General features: G+C 44.6%; 1 protein-coding gene across 1 annotated transcript in view; it reads right to left on the reverse strand.

Moving 5' to 3' along the window:
* The window catches only part of NET1 (neuroepithelial cell transforming 1), a 49,833-nt gene that overhangs the window by 25,478 nt on the left and 5,559 nt on the right, over positions 1-18,796 (reverse strand). The window contains exons 2-3 of the mRNA XM_040343292.1: positions 7,664-7,730; positions 3,712-3,771 (exon numbers count right to left, since the gene is read on the reverse strand). Coding sequence (XP_040199226.1) covers positions 3,712-3,771; positions 7,664-7,730 — 127 coding nt within the window. The remainder of the gene's footprint in view (positions 1-3,711; positions 3,772-7,663; positions 7,731-18,796) is intronic.

An 18,796-nucleotide genomic window follows, 5' to 3' on the forward strand; every position in this document is an offset into this window, starting at 1 on the left:
ATATATATATATATATATATATATATATATATATATATATATATATATATATATATATATATATATATATATATATATATATATATATATATATATATATATATATATATATATCCAATCAGATGTGGTGGCTGCATTTGTATTTTTATTATTTTTTCCCTTCTGGTTTTCACCTGGCAATCTGGCCAGTAGCACACCTCCTGTATTAGAGTGCCCCCACTCTGGATGAAGGAGCATAGGACAGCAGTCAGTCAGGGGGAGGAGAGTATTGGATATACTAGCAGATTTAGACACACTAATAAATTAAAGCCAATTTTCAGCTAACCGTTTATAAGCAATTAACAGTTTATTTTCTTTTTAGGATAAAGGTTTTTACATAAATAAAATCAGATTATTGTAAGCACCCGTCAGTGGTAAATGGGTAATTTCTACATTGTCAGGAGAGCTTGTGGTTTCAAAAAACAAACTTGCTTGCCAGGTATTCAGGTGAAAATAAGAGCTAGAAAAAAAAAGAAATGCAGCCACCACATCTAAGAATTAGTAAGCTGCAAAACACATACCAGACTCCTCCCACCGCTCCAGCACTGTTCTGGCTGCAGCACCACTTTTCCCACTTCCTGGTCTCACAGGAGACACCAAGAGCAGTAAGAGCCATAGGTTGTCAGTCAAACTCCTGTGAGGAGGGAGGGAACGTGGGCACATCCCTCCTGTCAAGTGCCCCCAGAGCAAGCAGGCACACTCCTGAGCTACTGCTCTGCGTGTCAAAAAGACCCGGAGCCATGGCTCGGCCCACCCTGTCTCACTGGCTGCAACTGACAGTAGAGGGGGCCAGTGGCTCCCGGTGCTGTCTCAGCCAATGAGGAGGGAGTGTCCCCCTGAGAGCTGAGACACTTGTGAACATTGCTGGATCACGATGGAGCCCCAGTGAGTATTAGGGGGAGCTGCTGCACACAGAGGGTATTTTACCTTCATGCATAGAATGCATGAAATTAAAAAATGTCAGCATTCAGAACCACTTTAATCATCTGCCCTTACTCAAGATGGCTTCTGCCAGAAATGCTATGCTGGCGTTTTCCAAAGTGACTTATAGGTGAGTTTGCTTTAAATATAATTTTTTTTATTAAATCGCGTTTCAGTCTGTGGCGCTCAGATGCAGTTAATTTCCACTTTAAGGGATGTGTCACAGATTTCTATAGACTCTGCTTACAAAGCTGTAGAGGCAACTTTCCTTTTCTCTTGTATAAAACAATGATAAATAAGCATGTTAGCTGATGTACTGTATATACAGGATCCTAGAGCCAACCCTTTATATCCCTTTAACCAATTCCCATCCGGCCTATAGCAGAATGACGGCTGGGTTCAGTTTTCCTGATTGGGCGTAATACGACGTCCATCAGGATAACTGCCGCCACGTTGGGGCGTGCATTGTGGTGATCGGTGGTGCGGTGTGTCAGTCTGACAGAGGCTCTTTACCACGTGATCAGCCGTGTTCAATCACGGCTGATCACAATGCAAACAGGAAGAGACGTTGATCTGGCTTTTTCTCACTCGCGTCTGACAGACACGAGTAGGGAAGAGCCAATAATCCGCTCTCCTACAGGGGGGGGGGGGGTCTGTGCCGATTGTTTATCAGTGCAGCCCCCCCCCCCCTCGGATGACCGCCTGGGACCACCAGGGATGGCGCACACACTGGACCACCAGGTATGCCCTACTAGACCACCAGGGATATGTCAATCAGTGCCCATCCACAATGCTTGCAAGCACAATGCCTGCCAGTGCCACCAGGGATGCCGCCTATCAGTGCCCAGCAGTGCCGCCTATCAGTGCCACCCATAAGTACCCATCAGTGCAGCCTTCCAGTGTTGCCTATCAGTGCCCACCAGTGCCACCCATGAGTGCCCAGTGCCGCCTATCAATGCTGTATATCAGTGCCACCTCATCGGTGCTGCATTATCAGTGCCCATCCAAAAAAAATTTGATTTGTTGTGATCAAATACCACCAAAAGTAAGCTCTATTTGTGGGGAAAAAAAATGTCAATTTTGTTTGGGTACAATGACGCAATTGTCAGTTAAAGTGGATGTAAACCCACTCTCATCCTTTCTAAACTACAAAGTGCTGATCTATAAGGATACACATGATTCCTGCATGTATCCTTACCTGTCAAATGTCTCCCCTCCGAAACTGAAAAACTGCAGATTCTGTGGGTGGATCTGTTGTCTGGAGCTCGGTGGGTGGAGCCGTGATGTCTACTGACTCCCTGCCCACCTCTACACTCCCCTTGTCAACATTCATTTTCTCTTGTGTATTCCTTACACTAAATTCTGCTATGATCACTAACATCCAGTGAAAATCCAGAAAAGTAACCACATGACTTCAGAAAAGAAATGGGGGTGGGAATTAAAAAAATAATGCCTGTCTCAGTTTAGTGCATGAGATATGCAAGTAACCTGATGTTGCAACTGTGATCAGGTGACCTCAGACACACACACTGCAATATAACAATCATCAGATCACTCAAGCTTCTCCTCTGTTCAGCTCTCACTAGATACATCCAACCTAAAATCAGATCACTTGTCATATTGTTATATTCTGCTTTCTGTTCTGTGTTTTCACTGCACTATACATGCATTTCCTCGTCACACTGAACTGTGGATCACACCCCATGATGAGAAACATCCAGTCAAAATGCAGTAAATGCAGCCAATCCTAGGAGAGGGATGTGAATTGTGAATTGTTTACACAGGATGTGCCTCTGTCTCAGGCTAGTGCATGAGATATGTAAATAACCTGTCACTCACAGCAAGGGGGCGGAACGGACTAAGGTTTTTCTCTGTTAGTCCGTTTATTTCACTGAACAATAAAAGAGGATTGCTCAGAGCTCGATTAACTGTGTGGCAAGACTGGGCACAGATGATAGGAAATCTTATACCCTACATTGTGACAGCAAAAAAATAAAATAAAAAAATTCCGGGTTAGCATCTACTTTAAAGCAGATGTTCACCCTAAAACAATTATATACCATTCCAACCAGCATACTGCCGACATGTACAATATGCTGTTTTTTTCCGCTGTACATACCGTTTTATCGTTCTTTTTCTTTTCCGACTCCCGCGGGGAATAGGCGTTCCTTTGAAGAGGCGCAGATGATTGACGTGCGGCTAAGTCGCGTCACGCGTTCCGAAAATGGCCGAACTGGGACTCGGGAATATACGGCGCCTGCGCAGTCAGCTCCTAGTCTGTGCGCAGGCGCCGTATAGAGCAGAGTCCCAGTCCGGCTATTTTCGGAACGCGTGACGCGCCTTAGCTGCACGTCAATCTCTTCATAGGAACGCCTATTCCCCGCGGGAGTCGGAAAAGAAAAAGAACGATAAAACGGTATGTTCAGCAAAAAAAAAAGAAACCGCATACTGTACATGTCGGCAGTATGCTGGATGGAATGGTATATAATTGTTTTAGGGTGAATCTCCGCTTTAAAGCGACGCAGTGCCGTATTGCAAAAAGTGCTCTGGTCAGGAAGGGGGTAAATTCTTCCGGGGCTGAAGCGGTCAAAGAATTCCCAAACATATGTATGCCAAGAGCATTGTAGCATCAAACAAAATACTCTTTGAGCAGAGAGAAAGCTGTATGTCAGCTAATGTAATTGTGTGTTTTGGCAATCTGAGCCAACATACGTCAGTCCTTCACTATAAACGCACAGAAGATCTTGTTACCTTAAGATCAAAGCTGCACAGGCTGATAGAGTCATCATCCTTTTCTCTGCGCTTCCTTTTCTAAAACAAATGAACAAAAAGGTACATATTACACGTCACCCATGAGGAGCAAACAGCAGGTTAGGTGCGCGGGGCAACTTAGAGAAAATATACCCCATTAGAAAATAGTTTGATTTATCATACAGGTACACAGAAGTTCTACAATCCCATAGGAAATGGGCTTTTCCAAAAGGAAAGATGAATGCTGTAGCAGACATCTCCACATAGCAAAACACAGCATGCAAGACTAAACATGTCTGTTAAATCACTTGCAAGATCACATCTGGCTTTGTTTAGGACTTTTAAAGAGACAAGTGAATTCTTTCCTATACTTTACACATCACTACAGTTTATTTTTACAAAGGCTTAATGCTGCTCGCCATTTGTTTTAAATAACCCAGTCAAATAGGCTGTACATATAATGCAACATAATAAATGATAAAACCAGGTTACTAGAATGCTTTTGCATAACCATTTGTAATAAAAGGGCAAACAAAAGTTTATACATGACTAAAAAAAAACATCCCTCACAATTGACAAAACAGCAAAGCAACCAAGCGGATAAATGTTGCCGTCAGAACAGCTGAAATGAATATGGCCCATTTGGGTGGAGCGGATCAGAGGGAGCCCAGAGTATACAGACAGCAGAGACCGTTTACTCCCAGCTGTCCATAGAGAAGTGCGGGGTCTGTCCATGTCTGCTCTACATAAACTGAGCGGACACAGACCTGTCATCCGCCCACTCTGCTCAGCAATGGATCTGTGAGAGGATCCCCTGCTGATTGGATTGCACACCACCCCTGTAAAAGGACCAATATTCAGAGTTACATGTTTTTTTCCCCCCATTTACAGTGGTAATAAACCCAAAACCAAACATGTATTATATTGCAGCTTACCAATCATTAGATGTGGTTACTGAAAGTGGTTGTAAACCCACTTTTTGACTTTTACCTACAGGTAAGCCTATAATAAGGCTTACCTGTGGGTATAAAGAATATCTCCTAAACCTGTACGGTTTAGGAGATATTCCCCTCGCAATGCGCAGCGGCGCATGCGCAGGAGGGAATCCACGGCGAAAGGACCGGCAGCCGCCGACCCTTGCGCGCGGGAGTGACGTCATCGCCGCTCCAGCCAATCACAGCGCTGGAGCGGCGATACCCGGAAGACACGCCGGAGCAAGATGACATCTCGCTCGGCGTGGACCAGGTAAGTGTTCTTCACCTCGTTCCAAGGTAAGTATTTCATAATCAGCTAGTATGCGGTGCATACTAGCTGATTATGCCTTTTGCCTTGCAGGTTTGGAAAAAAAAAATTTTTTTATGCGGTTTACAACCGCTTGAATGACTTCTGTTTTTTAGGCTTTTTCCCTGTTTTTACCTGGTGATCTAGCCAGTAACCCGCTTCCAGTATTAGGCCCCTTTCACACCTGCGGACCGTATGTCCGCTTTTTCATTCATCCGTTTGAGGATGAAAAAGGGACATACATTGGTTCCTATGAGATTGCGGGTGTCAGTGGATCTCGTCCGCCTCCGCAAAGATACGATTTTGCAGACGGAAGAAACACCCATTTTTCCTTCTGTCTGCGTATCGGATGAACACGGACATATGGTCCGTGTTCATCCGATCCCCCCATAAGGGAGAGCGGAGAAAAGACAGGAGCGATCCCCGCTGAGCATACGGAGGCAGATCATTACTGATCGGCCCCGTGTGAAAGGGGCCTTCGTGAGACAAAACTGGAGGAATGAGCACAGCAGTCAGCAGCATTTTTAGTCTGTGGGGGGGGGGGGGGTGGGGTGTTGAATGTATTAGAAGATTAAGAACCACTAAAGCCAAACTCCATCTCACACTTTGTGAATGTTTTTTTTCCCTTTTAAGACAAAATTATAATAAATAATGAATAACTAGAAGCTGATCAATTTAATCACCCCCATCAGTGTTTATTGGTTTGTCTCATCCATGTAAACAGATACATTCCACTGGATAGTTTGCCTAAATCACCAGATGAAAATAGAAGAAAGAAAACCTAAAAAGGACGCTAATGCAGCCATCACATCTAAGAATTGGTAATAAATTTTGCTTTTGGATTTAATACTGGTTTAAAGTGGTATATATAAAAAAAAAAATCATGCCATTACTTACCTGCTCTGTGCAGTTTGCACAGAGGAGTCCCAATCCTTTTCTTCTGGAGGCCACCCCCCACCCCCCGCTAGCGCTTCTGGCTCCCTTAACTTGACTGCTTGCTATGGGGGCAGTGGTGCGTGCTCCATCCCGACCCCTGCTTTATGCATTCATGAGTCACAAAGCCGCAGCTCGGCCCACCTCCCACTCCCTCCTCACTGGCTGCGATTGACAGCAGTTGGAGCCAATGGGGGGAGAGGGCCCTGGAACAGCCGAGGCTCTTGTGCACATTGCTGGGGCTCAGTTGAGTATTAGGAGGGCTGGTGGGGGGGGGGGGAGCAGCACACAGAAGGTGCATGAAGGTAAAAACCTTCAGCCTTTACAACCACTTTAAATGCAAAAAAATATATAAAAATACAACCTTTGAAACTGACAATGCAGCTTAGTGTTAAAAAACAGGCATGAACAAAAATCAATGCGCCCAAAAAAAGATATCCCTGCAAAAGACAGTAAATACATCTCAATGCTGCCCAAGCCTCTCTAATACTTAGAAATAATCCCTTGAAGTCTCTTCCAAAACTGATACTTTCAGAAGTGTGCGATTCCTGGTCCCTCTCTCGGCTTCCCACGACCCTACATCGCCACCGTGTCCAATAGCGGGATAGGAATCAGCGGAAGGAACCATTAAGCAGAAACCAGAAATCCAAAACTTTTATAGCCAGATTCAGAAAGACTGGCTTAACTTTGAGGCGGCGTAGCGTATCGCATATACGCTACGCCGCCGTACGTCAGAGAGGCAAGTGCTGTAATCACAAAGCACTTGCCTCCTATGTTACGGCGGCGTAGTGTAAATGAGCCGGCGTAAGCGCGCCTAATTCAAATGATGAACAGGGGGGCGTGTTTTATGTTAATGACTAGTGACCCGACGTGATTGAAGTTTTAAGCGAACGGCGCATGCGCCGTCCGTGGACGTATCCCAGTGTGCATGCGTCGGATAGAATGCCTAAGATATGTCGAACACTGCCTACGACGTGAACGTAACTTACGCACAGTCCTATTTGCGTACGACTTACGCAAACGACGTAAAAAGATACGCTCGTTCCGACGTCCATACTTTGCATGGGCTATGTCACCTAGGGAGCAGCTTTATCTTTACGCTGGTGTACGTCTTCCGTAAACGGCGTAACTAATTGCGACGTACGTACGTTCGTGAATCGACGTATCTTTTTCATTTGCATATTCAACGTGGAAAACAACGGAAGCGCCACCTAGCGGCCAGCCTAAATTTGCACCCTAAGATACGACGGCGTAGGAGACTTACGCCGCTCGTATCTTAGCCTAATTTAAGCGTATCTGGTTTCCAGAATACGCTTAAATTTACGACGACGTAGATTCAGAGTTACGACGGCGTATCTACTGATACGCCGGCGTAACTTTGTCTGAATCTAGCTATTAGTCTCTAAACAGGTTTTAAGGCATCATTGAGTTACAGCAATGGCATCAGCATGAGAGGTAAGCATTTCTATCTTTTTTGCAAAGTTATCTTTTCTAGATGGGCACTTAAAGAGGTTCTTCAGTCAAAAAGCTTCAGAAATTCTGCAGGAGTCGCAAAGGACACGGTAGCAGGCACCTGCCAGAAATCGGTAACGTACGGCCACCCCCCCCCCCCCAAAAAAATGTGCCAAGAATGTTAGAGGCGATGAGGAGGGTTAGGAAAAAAAACAGAGACTGAACAGAAATGTAATTGGAGGGGGCCTGTCACACACAAATGTAAATACAGTCACACAGTACTAACCAAAGTAAAATCCCATTGTGGCCCGGGGGTCAGGAATGTAAAAGAGCTTCCTCTTCTTAGGGAATGTCTGAAAAAAAAAAAAAAAAAAAAAAAAAAAAAGAAGGACAAACATCAGATTTACATCAGACAAAATTAAATTAAAGCAGGCAAGTTGAGGTTAAACATGAGTGATGTAATTTAACAATTGGGATTGTATTTTGCAATTTTTTAATTTTATCTATTATGCCAGTAAAGCCACGCTCACAAAACTGTCCATACCTTACATGCCATGCACGCCAGCGGAACCCTTCCTCTGTCTCTTAGCTCATACTGTACAATGACTGCAGATAGCCCATTACATGGCATATTCTCTTCCTTGTAAAGCACGCTATAGTATCTTTATGTTTGACTTACAGTATGAACGTGACCAACGTACTGAAAACAAGCTTATCAATATGCGTTAAAGGTTAAAGTACACCTATGTGTTAGAGAAAACCCTTTCCAGCAAACAAGTGTTACATTATACCCAATAACATCGTAACCTTTGTATAGGTGTACCTTGAGACTTCCACTATTCCAAGCCAACACAGTACATTGTACCCAACACTGTCCTATGCAGATACCACACTTGTGAAAGACGGCATTTGCATAAAGGTAACCCTACTTTCTCCACCCATTTAATTTCATTTTAGGATTGCCGAAAGGTCTCAGCAGGGTGGATATAAATCAATGATTAAAAATAAATACAGAAATATCGCATTTGATTTTAAATCAGATTTTTTTTTATTTTCATCAGATGTATTTAAACATTTTTTTATTTAAGATATATTAACTGAGTTTTCTCAGCATGAAATGGGGCTTGGTTATGTAGCATGAGGCTGTATATTCTGGAATATAATTTTTTTTGTAAACTCAATGAATCCAAGCTCTGCAAGCTGAGAGAACATGCACGGCATTGATGCATTCACACAATTTTACAGTAACCATGAGATAAAACAAAAGTTCAGGAATATTCCGTTATCTCAGGGCTTGACAAATTTGCTTGGAATCTAGGAGCCAGCTAAAAAAGTTAGGAGCCAGAAAACACGCCCATCCCGCCGAGCTTGCGCGCAGAAGCGAATGCATACGAAAGCGGTGTTCAAATCACACGTGAGGTATTGCCGCGATTGGTAGAGCGAGAGCAATAATTCTAGCCCTAGACCTCCTCTGTAACTCAAAACACGTAACCTGTAGAATTTTTTAAAGGTCGCCTATGGAGATTTTAAAGGCTAAAAGTTTGTCGCCATTCCACGAGTGGACGCAATTTTGAAGCGCGACATGTTGGGTATCAATTTACTCGGCTTAACATTAGCTTTCACAATATAAAAAACAATTTAGGCTAACTTTACTGGTGTCTTATTTTTTCCAAAAAAGTGCGCTTGTAAGACCGCTGCGCAAATACGGTGTAACAGAAAGTATTGCAACGACCGCCATTTTATTTTCTAGGGTGTTAGAATAAAAAAATATATATAAAAAAATATATATAATGTTTAGGGGGTTCCAATGTTTAGGGGGTTCCAATTAGAGGGAAGGAGATGGCAGTGAAAACAGACAGGGGAAGCTCCATTAGCATTGCTGGTTGTCTTGTCATACCAACGGCCGCCACAAGATGGCACTAGATCACAGAAGGAAGCATAGGTCTGCAGAAGGCCACGGCCTTAATTACCGGCCGGCGCGGCCCGATGCAATCGCGCAGCAGGGGAGGTGGGGGTGCACGGAGACACAGGATAACCCAGCTGTGCCACCCCAGGAGCCAATTCTAGTCGCAATTGCGACCTGGCGCCCAGGGTTTTTTGAACCCTGCGTTATCTCATTGTTTTGCAAATGTATGTTTATTGCAAACTGTATGATTAAATCAGTTCGGATTTACTAACATGACAGCTTATCATTCTAAGGGCTCTTTCACACGTAGCGGACCGTTTCTGGGTCCGCTCCGTGTGTCCGCCAAAGCTCAGAGGGGATCCCCACTGAGCTGTCGGCGGATAGGGCGGTCCCCGCACACCGTGTGTCCGTCTGCATCCGATCCGTTCCGCCGAACGGAAGAAAAATAGGGTTTCTTCCGTTCGGAAAAGCGGATCCCGACTGACGCGGATGCTCCATCCGCTAACGGACGCGATCCCATAGGGATTCATTACAAGTCCGTTAACTTCCGTAATGAGCGGACGAACGGTCCGCTAGTGTGAAAGAACCCTTAATAAGAAACCTACATTTTGTTTGCAAATATTAAAGATTCTAACTACCAGCAAGAATAAGTCCTAACATTTAGCCTGTGTATTCTTGAGGTCCTGGACCTCAAGTCGCATCAAAGTCGAACCAAAGTATTACAGGGACTACTTTGAAGTCGCAGAGATATGAACTGTACTCATTGGAAATCATGGGGTATGACTTGGCATGCGACTTTGCAGTCCCAAGTCGCACAAGTGGAAACAGAGCCTTAAAGGGCACCTGTCATTTCAGATCCATCATGGCAGCACTTGTTAGCGGGCATCCACTCACCTGCTGCCGCCATGTCCCTCACCTTGTTGTGTAAGTGCCGCATCACCAGCTGTCCCATTAAAGTGAATGGGACTGTCGGTGAGTCAACAGCGGATCAGAGAAGGAGCCGCTGCGCGACAGAGATGACAGCTGCTCTTTAAAAATTATGATTTAAAATCAAGTTGATTTTACTAATGATTTAAATCAAATCATCCCGTCTCTCAGGCAGCAAAAGCTGCACCGTGGGATGGAGTAAGGACGATGGCTTATTCTCCCTTATACCTGACAATTCATAATGTTCTTGAGGTTCACTGCAGCGTTAGCATTGTTTTCCAAGAGTACACCCAATTACAGCTTTGCTTTGATGTTTTAAGATATTTCTATGAATAGTGTGTAATGATATGGGTTTTTTTTAGGACCAAAACAGATGTTTTTAAAAAGAAAAAACAATGCTTTCATTTCTGTAGTCCTACACAATAATTTTGCTCTACTGTGAACTCTCAAAGTTAAGCTCGTTGGACTAGTCTGAGTGAAAGCAATGCACACTCAATGGAAGTGCTAAATGAGCTGCCATCAGGACTTACTGTATACAGTATACTCGAGTATAAGCCGAGTTGCCCCCCCCTCGGCTTATACTCGAGTCACCTTTTTGCGCCTGATCTCCCGGACTTCGGGGACCTGGTACCGGCCGGCAGTAGGTCCCCCCTGGACCCCACATGTAGACCCATTTCTCTTCTACAAGTGAGGCATGCAGATGGACACCCTAGGCTTATACTCGAGTCAATACGTTTTCCCATTTTTTGTGTTAAATTAGGTGCCTCGGCTTATACTCGAGTATATACGGTACTAGGGGTGCAACGGATCATCATTGATACGCGATACGTACGGATCAGCACCTTCGGTTCGAGACACACGGCGATCCTCGGGCCTCCCGGTCCATAGGAAAGGCCGCGGCTTCAGCCTAGCTTCCGAAGCGGTGGCCATCTTGGTCCACCCGGCGCGGGGGATTCAGGCTGCTCCATGGAAGTTTGCGGGCACTTGAGCTCATGGTGACTGACTCCTAACAGCCCAGCCATGTGCTCTATGCTGCACCTTAAGGGATCCACACTAGGAGCCGCTGTCGCGGCCACCGCACCGGACGTCCTTCTGTTGCCAGAGAAGAGAGAGGAGGCGATCGGGGGGGATCTGTATGTAGGGGGGGATTTTCACTAGACACACAACACTGCGCCGATCAATGACACTGGGACATTGACTGGGACATTGGGACAGTTCAGGTCACAGGAGGGTAACTGGTGACACCACTTTCCTACATGGGGCTGCGACTATCACTTGGCTGCAGGTATAAGTATTGCGGGATGCAGTTATTTCAAACACAAAACTGAGCTTATTTGCTTAAATACAGAATTTGTAAATCCGACGGACTGTTTAAATTAAAAGTGAAAATCAGAGGTGTTCTGTCACTTTAGCAACCATGTAAGGTCAGCAGGTTTGCTGCGGCTTTTAAAATTTAACATGAAAACAGTCCGTCAGATTTCCAAACACTGTATTTAAGCACATAAGCTCAGTTTTGTGTTGAAAATAAATGTGAAATCGAAAACTCTGGTGGGTGTAGCAAGATGTCATTTTTTTGCTGATCCGAAAATGATCCGATCCGTGACTCCTGATCCGAGGATCGATCCGATCCGTGAGTTTTTTTGATCCGTTGCACCCCTATACGGTACTGTATATACTCTTACTGCTGTCATATTTCTCCTCTCAGCTTCCTCCTCATACTGATACATTAGGGAGCACAGATCGTTCTAATCCCTCACCACCCTGCCCAAATCTAAAAAAAAGTTTTGTCTTTAGTTATACTTTTAAAATGTATTTTTTATTAGTTTTTAACACAAACCATATAAAATATAAAAAACTGTGAATTTCTTAGCATCGTACCGCCAACACAAGTACACTTATTGCAATACAATTACAAATACAATACACAAAAAAAAAAAAAAGAGAAGGTTAACACAGAGGCATCACAGAACCTAGAATTTAAGTGCACTTTACAATAGAAAGAGACAATTAAAGAGCTACAGGGCGCAATTGCAAAAAATGGAGGTGGGGGGGGGATGAAAAGTACAAAAATACAAAGCAATAGTATATAAATAGACCTTGGTTGCGCATGCTTTTTGCTACCTTTCAAATCTCATGGGGAACTTCATACAGTATTACACTTTTGACTGTTTCCCATTTACATGTCTCAAAAAAGAAATGTTGTCCTCTTACACCATCTAGTGGCAAAATACGGTTACAGCCATCGTACAAAAAAAACAAAAAAAAAAAACACATTAAGCCCTGGTTCACACTGGGTACGATTTACGATTTGAGATGCGATTTGACAAGTCAAATCGACGGCAATTGTTGGCAATGGCACTGTCCTAATCGGTGCGACGCCACATCTGCGGCGCTGCACCGATTTCAAAAAGTAGTTCCTGTACTTTTTTGCGATTTCGAGCCGCGATTTACATTGAACCCTGCACAGATGTCTCTTAAATCGCGGCCGCAAAATCGCTATTTTACCGCAATTTTCAATTCGCAGCAGTGTGAACCTAGCCTAAGGGAATTTACCAAAACTGAAGTAAATGTGCATAGTAAGAATGGGTGCATGCATGTTCGGATCGAACCCACCAGGACGCCGGGCCGGGCACTGCACACTGCCAATTATAAGGAGCGGTCGGTCGGGAAATACCTCACTACCTATGATTGCCGGTGTGCCGTGCAGTGACAGCTTCCTGACGATTTAATCCAAACACACCCGAGCCCATTACTAGTGGATAGTTAACAGCCAGCCTATATCTTCAGCTAAGCTTTCGGGCTGGGTTCACACTTATGGGAATTGGATGCTGCTTTCCCTCCAATTTGCACGACTGCAACCGGCTCTCAATGGGGGGGCTGGTTTACACAGCTTCAGGGTGGCCGGGGCTAGCACAGAAAAAGGGTCCTGGTCGTCTTAAAGGCTCAAGTTTTTTCACCTTAATGCATCCTATGCATTAACCGCTTGCCGACCAGCCGCCATCATACGACAGGTCGGCTCTTTCCCGTGGACCGTCGTAGCCGTACGTCGGTCCCTTTCAGCAGGATAGCGGGCGTGTGCACGCCTGCTGCACAGTGGGGGGTGCTGATGCTTGTGACCAGCAGTCGCGATAACCGCCGGGCACTAGAGGAAGAACAGGGACGTGTGTGTGTGTGTGTGTGTGTGTATATAAACACACACATCCCTGTTCTGAGAGGAGAGACAGATCGTTAGTTCCTACAAGCTGGGAACCATGATCTGTCCTCTCCTATAGCGAGTCCCCTACAGTTAGAACACATATTAGGGAGCACAGTTAAGCCCTTGATTGCCCCCTAGTGTTAATCCCTTCCCCGACAGTGACATTTACACAGTAATCAGTGCATTTTTATAGCACTAATCGCTGTATAAATGGCAATTGTCCCAAAAACGTGTCAAAAGTGTTTGATGTGTCCGCCATAAAGTCGCAGTCCAAATAAAAATTGCAGATCGCCGTCATTACTAGTAAAAAAATAAAAATGCCATAAATCCATTCCCTATTTTGTAGACGCTAAAACTTTTGCGCAAACCAATCAATATACGCTCATTGCGTATTAATTATTAATACCAAAAATATGTAGTAGAATACAAATCGGCCTAAACTGAGGAAAAAATTTGCTTTAAAAAAAAATTGGGGCTTTGATTTGATAGATTGATAGCAGCGCAGCCATTGGCTGCTGTCAATCAAATCCAATGTCGTGGGCGCCGGGGACGAGTCATACACTCGGCGTCTATGGACGCCGAATGAATGACTCAGGAGCACTCCCACAAGGTAACCCCTTTGAGAGAGCGATTCTCCTAAGGGGGTCATTTAATGTGGGGAGGAGCCGGGAGAGCCGCCGAGGGACCCCAGAAAAGGATGTTCGGGGCCACTCTGTGCAAAACGAGCTGCACAGTAGAGGCAAGTATGACATGTTTGTTATTTTATTTTTTAAAAACAAACCTTTAGGATAACTTTAAGGCTCGTACACACGCTACGATTGTTGGCCAACCGAGCGTCTGATTTTTGTCCAAAGGGCGTGTGCCAGGATCTTGTCTTGCATACTAACGGTACACAATTGTCAGCCAACAAACACGAACATAGTGACGTACTACGAGTAATTTCAGCTCTTGAGCGCCACCCTTTGTGCCCCTTCTGCTAATTTCGAGTTTGGTGAGCATTGATTCTAAACATGCGTGTTTGTACTTTCGACTTGTGTGTGACGGACTTGTGTATTGACAATACGAAAATCAGACAACAGACCGTTGTCCGCCAAAAATTTACTAGCCTGCCATCCAACATTTGCTGCCCGAAAATTGAACAATTGTCAGAAGGAGCGTGTCAACAGACAATCCCCTGCCAACAATCGGATTGCGAGTACGATGCTTTAGGCTCCGTTTCGGGTCCTAATACAGGCAAAAATTTGGACCCGATTCGCCCCTGAAACAGAGAACAGGGACGCACCAGACCCCCCTGCTGCAAGCCAAGACCACAGCTAGTGTGAACCCGGCCTAAAAACAAAAGATAACAGCAGTTTAGAGATTATTGGCTGTGTGTTGAGTTATTTTGAGGGGACAGCAAATTTACACTGTTATACAAGCTGTACACTCACTACTTTACATTGTAGCAAAGTGTCATTTCTTCAGCGTTGTCACATGAAAAGATAGAAGAAAATATTTACAAAAATGTGAGGGGTGTACTTACTTGTGACATACTGTATATCAGGGCTTGACAAATTGGCTTGGAATCTAGGAGCCAGCTAAAAAAGTTAGGAGCCAAGAACGCGCCCCATCCCGCCGAGCTCACGTGCAGAAACGAACGCATATGTGAGTAGCGCCCACATATGAAAGCGGTGTTGGCAAGGCATCGCCACGATTGGTAGAGCGAGAGCAATAATTCTAGCCCTCCTCTGTAACTCAAAACATGTAACCTGTAGATTTTTTTTTTTTTTAAACGTCGTCTATGGAGATTTTAAAGGTTAAAAATTTGTCGCCATTCCACGAGTGGACGCAATTTTGAAGCACGACATGTTGGGCATCAATTTACTCGGCGTATCATTATCTTTCACAATATAAAAAAAATTGGGCTAACTTTACTGGTGTCTTATTTTTTTAATTAAAAAGGGGCTGTAAAGGTACAATTTTTTTTCCCTAAATGGCTGCCTTTACCTTAGTGCAGTCCTCCTTCACTTACCTCATCCTTCCATTTTGCTTTTAAATGTCCTTATTTCTTCTGAGAAATCCTCACTTCCTGTTCTTCTGTCTGTTACTACACGCAGTAATGTGAGGCTTTCTCCTTGGTGTGGAGTGTCATGCTCGCTCCCTCCCTTGGACTACAGGAGAGTCAGGACACTCTCTATGTTGCAGAAAAAGGAGCCGTGTGTTAGAGGGCGTCCTGACTCTCCTGTAATCCAAGGGAGGGGGCGAGCACGACACTCCACACCAGGGGAGAAAGCCTTGCATTACTGTGTGGAGTTACAGACAGAAGAACAGGAAGTGAGGATTTCTCAGAAGAAATAAGGACATTTAAAAGCAAAATGGAAGGTAAAGGAAGCCATTTAGGGAAACATTTTTACTAGGGTTGTCCCGATACCACTTTTTTAGGACCGAGTACAAGTCCTGATACTTTTTTTCATGTATTTGCCGATACTTTTTCTTAAATGTGTCCCCAAATGCAGCCATGTCCCTACAAATATGCAGCCATGTCCCCAAAGAGAAAGCCAAGCCCTCCCCCCGCCGCCGCCTAGTTGATCAGCACGGGGAACATTACAGCTTTCATTTGAATAGCTGTGTGTTCCCCGCCGCATCTAGTCATATATAGCCCCTCCCCCTTGTCCAGGCACTTTGATAGACAGATCACCCTTCCCAGGATTGGCTTACTCTTTGAGGACTGCTCTGCTCTCTCCGCCAGCTCTGAAAAAAAAAAAAAAAAAAAAAAAAAGTATCGGGTGAAGCATCGGGAGCATTTGCGCGAGTACAAGTACTCGCGCAAATGCTCAGTATCGGGACAACCCTAATTTTTACCTTTACAACCCCTTTAAAAAAAATGTATTTTTCCCCAAAAAAGTGTGCTTGCAAGACTGCTGCGCAAATACGATGTGACAGAAAGTATTGCAACGACCGTCATTTTTTTCTCTAGGGTGTTAGAATAAAAAATATATATAATGTTTGGGGATTCTAATTAGAGGGAAGGAGATGGCAGTGAAAACAGACAGGGGAAGCTCTATTAGCATTGCTGGTTGTCTTATCATACCAACGGCCACCACAAGATGGCGCCAGATCACAGAAGGAACCATAGGCCTGCAGAAGGGCGCAAAGCCGCGGTCTCAATTACCGGCCAGGTCGCAATTGCGACTAGAATTAGCGACCTGGCATCTGGGGCGGCACAGCTGGGGTATCCTGCGTCTCCGTGCGCCCCCACCTCCCCCACCGCGCGATCGTATCGGGGGCGCACAGAGATGCAGGATACCCCAGCTGTGCCGCCCCAGATGCCAGGTCGCTAATTCTAGTGACAATAAGGTGACCAGTAACATAATGGGGTTAAAAAAATAAATTAGCCCTTCATAGTACAGAAAGAGCAACAAATCGCTACTATAAAATTTTACTTTCACTGTTCAACAGTAAAAAAAAAAAAAAGAATGAACCCCCTTTTGTACTATAAAGGGCTAATTATTGTTTTTTTTTAACCCCATTATATTTCTAAATTTCTTAGGCCTGGGTCACACCTGTGCGTTTTTTGGTGCTTTTTGCAGAAACGCACTACAGTTCATGTAACATTGTTTCCTATGGGACATTTCCAAATGGACATTTTTCAACCGCTGTCCATTTGGAAAGGGTCAGGGACTTTTTTCCAACGTGAAACAGGGCTTTTGCAGCAATTTGTGTTTAACAAATTGGTGGAAAAATATGCAAATCGCAGCAAAATCACGTGTGCAAGATTCTAAAACGCATAGCAAAACACACCACAGAAACAAATGGCAAACTGCATAAGTGTGCACTATGGCCCCTTTCACACATGCGGACAGTATGTCCGCATTTTCATCCATCCGTTTGCAGATAAAAAAGGGACATACATTGGTCCCAATGAGATTGCGGGTGTCAGCAGATAAACATCTGCTGACACCCGTAACCGTCCGCCTCCGCAAACATCCGATTTTGCAGACCGAAGAAAACCCTATTTTTTCTTCCGTCTGCGGATCGGATAAACACGGACATACGGTCCGTGTTCATCCGATCCCCCCATAGGGGAGAGTGGAGAAAAGACAGGAGTGGTCCCTGCACAGTGTGTGGGGACCGCCCTGTCATCCGCCGGCTCAGCGGGGATTTACGGAGTGATCCCCGCTGACCATACGGAGGAGGATCATTACTGATCCGCCCCGTGTGAAAGGGGCCTAAGCCTTATGCTGGCCACACGGACCAATTTTCAGACAAGAATATTAATACGAAAAATCTTTGTACATTCGCGAAATGAAAGAATGTTGTTTGAAATTTTCACTTGCTTTTAACATTCAGTTTTAAAATTAATGTAATTTCTCAACGAAAACCACATACACTGTCTGAGAATTCCTTTGGCCAAGAAGTTTTCTATCATTTCTAAATTTTCCCCATCACCGTGGTTGAAAAACAAATGTCGATGCAACCCCACTAAGGCCCCTTTCACACTTATACGACTTCAAAGTCGCGCGATTTTGCCGCGATTTGGGATCAGTACAACTTTGACTTTGGCATTAACCAATGAAAACCATACATGGTGTGAGGCAATTCCTTTTCCTGCCACCACAGTTGTCATTGCTGCTGCGGCAGTAGCAGTGCATGAGGAAGAAGAGGAGAAGCGGAGGCGGAGAAGACGTTGATATTGGGTACATCCCATCATTGCCAATCGTGAAGATAGGGGTACATTTTGGGTCCTCTATAATGAAGAATGAGAAGAATGCTCCTTACATTGGTGGTCAGTGGGAAGAATGCTCCTTACATTGGTGGTCAGTGAGAAGAATGTCCCTTACATTGGTGATCAGTGAGAAGAATGTCCCTTACATTGGTGGTCAGTGAGAAGAATGTCCCTTACATTGGTGATCAGTGAGAAGAATGTCCCTTACATTGGTGATCAGTGAGAAGAATGCTCCTTACATTGGTGGTCAGTGAGAAGAATGTCCCTTACATTGGTGGTCAGTGAGAAGAATGTCCCTTACATTGGTGGTCAGTGAGAAGAATGTCCCTTACATTGGTGATCAGTGAGAAGAATGTCCCTTACATTGGTGATCAGTGAGAAGAATGTCCCTTACATTGGTGGTCAGTGGGAAGAATGCTCCTTACATTGGTGGTCAGTGGGAAGAATGTCCCTTACATTGGTGATCAGTGAGAAGAATGTCCCTTACATTGGTGGTCAGTGGGAAGAATGTCCCTTACATTGGTGGTCAGTGAGAAGGATGCTCCTTACATTGGTGATCAGTGGGAAGAATGCTCCTTACATTGGTGATCAGTGAGAAGAATGTTCCTTACATTGGTGATCAGTGGGAAGAATGTCCCTTACATTGGTGGTCAGTGAGAAGGATGCTCCTTACATTGGTGATCAG

Source organism: Rana temporaria, chromosome 3 (genome assembly GCF_905171775.1).
Source record: "Rana temporaria chromosome 3, aRanTem1.1, whole genome shotgun sequence".
NCBI classification, from domain to species: Eukaryota; Metazoa; Chordata; class Amphibia; order Anura; family Ranidae; genus Rana; species Rana temporaria.